This window comes from Sinocyclocheilus anshuiensis, unplaced genomic scaffold (genome assembly GCF_001515605.1).
Source record: "Sinocyclocheilus anshuiensis isolate Anshui unplaced genomic scaffold, SAMN03320099.WGS_v1.1 scaffold331, whole genome shotgun sequence".
Lineage (NCBI taxonomy): Eukaryota > Metazoa > Chordata > Actinopteri > Cypriniformes > Cyprinidae > Sinocyclocheilus > Sinocyclocheilus anshuiensis.
In genome coordinates this window covers 248,181-255,149 of record NW_015552556.1, presented here as the reverse complement: position 1 = coordinate 255,149, position 6,969 = coordinate 248,181, and the positions used below count along the sequence as shown (strand labels likewise).

The 6,969-nt window shown below is 39.8% G+C and overlaps 1 protein-coding gene across 6 annotated transcripts in view; it reads left to right on the top strand.

The window, feature by feature from the left end:
• The window catches only part of LOC107664559 (catenin delta-1-like), a 42,406-nt gene that overhangs the window by 24,513 nt on the left and 10,924 nt on the right, over nucleotides 1-6,969 (top strand). For all 6 annotated transcript variants that reach the window (XM_016455158.1, XM_016455155.1, XM_016455156.1 and 3 more), the window contains 8 exons: nucleotides 1,905-1,976; nucleotides 2,531-2,656; nucleotides 2,747-3,027; nucleotides 3,109-3,384; nucleotides 3,588-3,843; nucleotides 4,417-4,639; nucleotides 5,738-5,930; nucleotides 6,618-6,735. In XM_016455158.1, coding sequence (XP_016310644.1) covers nucleotides 2,537-2,656; nucleotides 2,747-3,027; nucleotides 3,109-3,384; nucleotides 3,588-3,843; nucleotides 4,417-4,639; nucleotides 5,738-5,930; nucleotides 6,618-6,735 — 1,467 coding nt within the window. In that variant the 5' untranslated portion in view covers nucleotides 1,905-1,976; nucleotides 2,531-2,536. The remainder of the gene's footprint in view (nucleotides 1-1,904; nucleotides 1,977-2,530; nucleotides 2,657-2,746; nucleotides 3,028-3,108; nucleotides 3,385-3,587; nucleotides 3,844-4,416; nucleotides 4,640-5,737; nucleotides 5,931-6,617; nucleotides 6,736-6,969) is intronic.

Sequence of the window (6,969 nt, the reverse complement as noted above, 5' to 3'; positions counted from 1 at the left end):
GAGCGCATCTGGCAGTATGGATGAGGCTTGACGCACGCGCGCAACCTGTGTCGACTCGCGCCTGGCTCCGCGTTTAAAACTAATGTAAATTCAGTCTAACTGCTTGCTAATTTCACTTGGATGAAATGAAACATTCAGCACATTTTCCACTTGCTCTTAAAATCCCAAATACTTAATGAATAAATCAGCCTATGTAACATATGTAATACTTTAATAATTGACTTAAGAAATACAGTTCTTTATTTATAAAAAATAAACAAATATTTTCTGTGAAATTCAGTAATTAAGTTAATTCTGTAAAAGTAGTTATACCATTATAATCTTGCCTGCTGAAAACAAAAAACAATAGAACCCCTCCCAAAACACAATAAAAAATTGAATGGATTTCAGGGTTATAATGGGAATTGTATTGGTTTTAATGTAAACTATAATGGTGTCTATTTGATGGATTCTATTGGTGGGATGTAATCTGGCAGATGGCAACCAATAGAACAACAGTAATTCCTATTGGAATAATGCCCAAAACAAAAATGTAAAATTACAAAAATGTTGTAATGGTTTAATGGAAACTATAAGAATTTCTGTGATGGTTTCTATTGTTTTTTTCAGCAGGGTAATGATACATACTGTGCTGCACATTATTGGCAATATTGAGCTGAAGCTTGACTTTGCAAATTTAAAATCGCAAATCAAATCGCAATCGCAATATCTGTCAAAAAAATCGCAATTTGATATTTCCCCCCAAATCGCACAGCCCTATTTCAAACCCTTACGGCTTATTTTCTTACATGGAACATGATCTTTTGCAGGATGTCTAGGTTGCACTTTGTGTTAATTAAATTTATAATAATAAATAGGGACTTGATTATATTTGCTAATAAAGACTTAATAGAAATGAATATAAAGCACCATAAATGCAGTCCAAACATTCTAGCCACCACTTTAATAGTTTTAATTTGATTGATTTAATTGAAAAGCTTTCCATCTGTTTACCTTGTAAATATGGAGCAGGAGAACCACCATTTGACATCATTGACGTCAAACTATGTGCAACACGTTTTGATGCTCCACATTTGAATTCACCACAATTGTGAATGTTACTGAGAACTACAGAAAGATTGAACTCTAGGTATGATCATCACATAAAGGTACCATATGGCTTAAATTGGTGAGTAAATAATAGAGAGGTTTATTTTGTATTTTTGGGAAATCTATTCTTTTTTATTTTTTTTTAAATCTCTTCCATTCTTTCTCTAGCACACTTTAACACGCAGAGACAGACATGTATGTAAAGATAAGCTGGTCAGCAGTGCTTGGAATGCCGCCATCATACGAATCTGCTCTCTGTTGACTTAGTTGTGTAGATATTAACATGCTTAGCAGGCTCAGTTCCTACCTGCTGACAGGTTCCCACAAGCCTGCCTGTCAGCTAAGATTACCGTCTACTTTCACGGCTCCCTCTGTGGACTGGGAATAGTACAGCAGCCCACTTCCCCTGGTTTGCGTGTAGAGAATTTGTGCTTTAAGTGTGAATGGTGCTGCATGACACTGTCGTGTAAAAGCATGAGTAATATTATCTAGTAGCGGTCAACCCCCTTCTTATTCCTGGCATTAATTTATTCATCCATCGTCCATTTCCGCAACATTGTCATGTTTCTCTTATGCAATGGTCTCATTAACTTAAGTCATTTGTTTTAAGTTTTGTTTATCCCTATGCATCCTTTGCATGAACATTCATAAGATAATGTTTGTTACGGTATTTACTCATGGTCCTGCTACAATTTGTGGTCTCTCTGAATGTTTAGCATTATTCACTGACATGATCAGTGGCCACATTGATGGCTTCTTATCTCTTTTTGTTGTTGTTTTGGGTTGTTGTAATTTTTCTCTCTCTGTCTCTTTAGAACGGCCGTGTCACTGGTGATGCAGAGTTAGAACGGCTCAAATTAAGCGAGGGATACATAAACGGGACTCAGGTTAGTATGGTGTCCACAATGGATAATTTTCTTTAGATGGAGATGTTCCAATTGTGCAACTAGATAAATAATATGATTATGAATACTACTACGACTAATAATAATTTCACAGAAATTAAATAGAATTAAGATTGTTGTATTATTATTATTATAATAAAATATAGGCCTAAATAATATGATTATAGTTATTTTTATGTATCAGGAAAAAAACACACTTCAATTTTTTGTAAACATTTTATTCAGGAAAAAGGTATAATGTACATTGTATAAATTCAAATGCTTACTTATTCATTGTTCATCTGTTTTATGCTTTGAAAAACAAGGCGTATTGACACAGCTCTGCTCTCTATTGTTGAACCCTGTGTGTCAGTGTACATGAAAGATACTCCTGCGCATATTTTCACACTTAATTCTTCTGTTTCTGCACTAACTTGTTGTGTTGTCATTAACGTCCACCTGCGAATGCTCCAGATGGTGTGTTTGTGTGAGTGTACACACTTCCTGTTCTTGGCTTATGCTCACTATTGTTCTTTGTTTACGTGTCTGTGCTACAGTACAGGATGTTGGACCCTGGTCATTTTGTTGAGTCGGTCACAGTGGAGGAGGACCCCCATGAGTCGATGCCAATTATTTCAGTTGAAACCATTGATGATGGCACCACACGTCGCACTGAGACCACAGTAAGTTTGCAATCTAATTTAACTGACAACATTTTGTTAAGTATGACCACTTGTCTTTGGAAAGATAACGATGGCGCGTCCTCTTATCAGGTAAAGAAGGTCACAAAGACGACTACCACACGAACAGTCATTCCCTCAGTCTCCGACACACTTTCCCTTGATGGCACTGGTTCAGTCACTGGGATACCCGGTTGTAATACCCCAATGGACCGTGTGTACAGGCCACCGGGTGGCCCCATGGACTACCCCACTGCTACTGTCCCCCGTAACTACCACTATGGACCACCAGGCTATGATGATTTCCGCAGCTACCCTCCTTCTGAAGCCTACGCCAGTCTCAACCGAGGGACACGAATGGATGACCGCTACAGGTCTGTGCCTGTTGCGTTTGCATTGTATGAGATCGAGCATTGTAGATGTACGAATTAATTCCCCTGTTGCTTTCTCTTTAGGCCTGTGGATGGCTATCGCACGCTGGACTCCGCCTATTGCACCCACAGCCGGCCGCAGTTGGACCCGTACGCAGCCCAGCCCCAGGTAGGACGTATGGGCAGTGCTATGGAGATCTCTGGCATGCAGCGATTTGTACCAGAGCCATACGGCCTCGAGGATGATCAGAGAAGCCTGGGATACGACGATCCCGATTATGGCATGGGACCAGCCATGCATTACAGCACAATGCCCCGGTTGGCACATGCACACCATGCCCCACCTCCACGCCGGACAGGGTAAGTGTATTAATTTTGATTGGGAAAGGTATTAAAAGAATAGTCCACTTAAAACTTGCATTTACTCACTCTCATGTTATTCCAAACCTGTATGTCTGTCTTTTTTTTCTTTTCTTTTTTTTTCAAAATATCATCTTTTGCGTTTCACAGAAGAAGGGGGTAAAAAAAATCAGTCCGTTTGAACTTCTGTTTGTTTTGTGTAGGTCATATGAGGGCACACTGGATGGTGATATGAGTGGAGCTGGTGATATGTATTATTGGGGAGGAGGAGCTCCGCTGGCTCAGGGAGAGAGAGGCAGCATGGCATCATTGGACAGCACTCTTCGTAAAGGCCCCGCCCCCACAGCATGGAGGCAGCCGGAGCTTCCTGAAGTCATCGCTATGCTCAACTACCGCCTGGACCCTGTCAAAAGCAATGCTGCAGCGTACTTGCAACATCTCACTTTTAAGAACGATAAGGTTAGTATTAACGTACACAATATGCTGGGTATCCCAGCACACATAGCAGTATATTAAACGTCAAATGCAATACTGTTCAAAATTTTGGGGTCAGTTGGTTTTTAATTAAAAACAGTATTATTGTTGAATATTACAAAACTGTTATATCTTTTAAAATATTTAAAAATGCAATTTACTCCTATAAAGCGAAGTTGGATTTTCATCAGTCATTACTTCAGTTTTTAGTGTCACATGATCCTTCAGAAATCATTCTAATATGCTGATTTGATGATGGTAAAAAGTTTCTTGAGGAGAAATGTTGAAAATGGTTGTGCTGCTTAATATTTTTAACAAACCGTAATGAACAAAGTTATTTAAATAAAAGTGTTTTTGTAACATTATAAATGTCTTTACTGTCTTTTTTGTTGTGCATCCTTGCTAAATAATAGTATTAATTAAAAAACTTACTCAAGCCAAACTTTTATTCTGATTGCCTGTGATTTCATCACTTAGTACTGGCTTTTGAGAAGTCAACAAATGACATGGTGTCTATGCAAATTCCATGCCCTCAGTCTTTCCTCTCTGTCTTTGCAGGTGAAGTCAGAAGTAAGACGACTGAAGGGGATCCCTGCCCTCGTGTCCATGCTGGATAACCCAAAGAAGGAGGTGCATTACGCTGCATGCGGAGCACTCAAGAACATCTCATACGGACGAGATCCAGATAACAAGATAGCCATCAAGAACTGTGACGGAATTCCCGCGCTGGTGCGGCTACTGAGGAAGACGAGAGATCAGGACCTTACTGACACCATAACAGGTACACACTGGTTTTGTGCTATTAAAGTCACAATGAAACAGACTTCCGCCGTGTCTACACTGGATGCGAGTGCCGTGATGCGGCGCGACAAAATACTATAGAACTCATTATAATCAGTGATGCTGTCTACACTGGATGCAGCGCAGCAAATCCCAGTCAGTAAACTGCTGTCTCATTTGCAGCAAATATTTTTCAGTGGTCGCTTTGTCACATCCAGTGTAGACAGACTTTAGCTGTTTCGGCATGACGCGACAACTGTCGTGTCCAGTGTAGACACGGTGTTAGCAACAAATCTATATTGAGATGTACATCTGAGTGAAGCAGATTATCAAAAAAGGAAAAATGTAGGTTGGTGACTTATCCATTGGTTGTTGATTGACTGGAGGCAGATCTGAATGCAGTAAATTGTAAGAACGTCATCTGATACAAATCTGTTGTTTCACCAACCTTTTGAGTTAAAAATTACGAGTTCAAAAGAAAAAAACTAAACATGCATGGGTTGATCATTTACAGTAAGATCAATAACATGCATTTAGAAAATGTGTGAATTTCCCACATTTTTTTTTTAAAGCAAGATGCATTACATTGATCAAAAAGTGACCGTAAACACATTTACCTATAAGGTTATGGAAGAATTTTGTTTCAGAACTTTGTTTATCATACAATCCTGGTAAAAAAAATAATTATCATTGTTCTGACAAAAATATAAAGCAGTACAGCTGTTTACAACACTAATAAGAACTGTTTCTTGAGCACCAAATCAGCATATTAGAGTGATTTCTGAACGATCGTGTGACACTAAAGACTGGAGTAATGGCTGAAATAAGTTACAGGAATACATTTTTAAAATATTAAATATAGAAGGGTTATTTAAAAGCTATAATATTTCACAATATTGCTTTTTCACTGTAGTTTTGATCAAATAAATTCAGCTTTGGTAAGCATGAGAGACTTCTGTCAAAAACATTAAAAAAAAAATAATGTTCTGTCAATTTCCATTTTGATGTTAACATCCCGTTTCAGGTGATTCAAGCACAAGTGGTCAGACAAGACAGTTTGTCGCTTGCATCTTGTAACTGATGGCTCGTTCTCTCTCAGGCACGCTGTGGAACCTGTCGTCTCACGACTCTGTAAAGATGGAGATCGTGGACCACGCACTGCATGCCCTGTCCGACGAGGTGATGGTTCCTCACTCGGGCTGGGAGAGGGGGAACGAAGGGGGAGAGGAGAGCTGCAAACCCAGACACTTGGAGTGGGAGACGGCACTCACCAACACCACTGGCTGCTTAAGGTGCGTTACATTAATGCATTTGGCAGACGCTTTTATCCAAAGTGGCTGAGAGCGAATTCAAATGATACATTTTTCAGCTTGAGAATCAAGAGTAGTTAAGCCAGAGAGAGGGGCGGAGGAAGGGATTAGGATGTATTGAGGAGGGACCGTTTTATGATTCAGATTAATGAAAGACATTAAAGGGAGGAGGGGTGTGCCTCAGTGCTGCTAAAGAATTCCTGTCAAGTTTGTGTGTATGTGTGAGGAAACTGCATTTTATGTGGAAGAAAGGAGGGAAGTGCAACGGAAATGCTCTTGAATTGTGTTTGTGAGCAAGAACCTCTGAGGCTGTGAAAGAATCAGGACAAAGCTTGGACAAAAGAGAGAAATGTGATCTTTGAATCCACTTATTTCCCTTGAGTGCTTCTCTTTGAGTGTCCCTCACTTCTCCCACTCGCCTGTTAGGTTTTTAGAAAGCAGTCAGTTCAGTCAGAGGAATGGTTTTACACCGTGATTACATTTAAGTAGAGCTAACGGTGTTTAGTCTTTTTAACCCTCACCATTCAGCTTTTCAGATGCCATCTGTGTATACACTTGTTTAATATGTTTTAGGTGATGACCTGGAGCTAAAACTTTCTGTGCGTGCCAAACGTTACTAAACATTAAACGGGCTGTGTCCTAATTAGTTGCATGACATTTTGCTCTCAGGAATGTGAGCTCGGAGCGGAGCGAGGCCAGGAGGAAGCTGAGGGAGTGCTCTGGACTGGTCGACTCGCTCATGTACATCGTCCAGTCACAGATCAACTGTAAAGATGTGGACAACAAGGTAACAACTGGACTTTGACCTTTCGGGCTTTGAAAGCTGCACTTTCATGCGTACTGCTCTTTTTATGATGGGGAAGCACATGTGTAGAGTGTTTTAGGGAAGAGCAAAGGGGGAAGAAAAAGCATTGTTGGTCATTTTTATTATTGCATATTGATGCAGTGTTATAATTAAGGTCGGGTCGGGGTTATTTAGAGCCAGTAGGTTTTTTTTGGGCTGTTCGACTTTTATTTATTT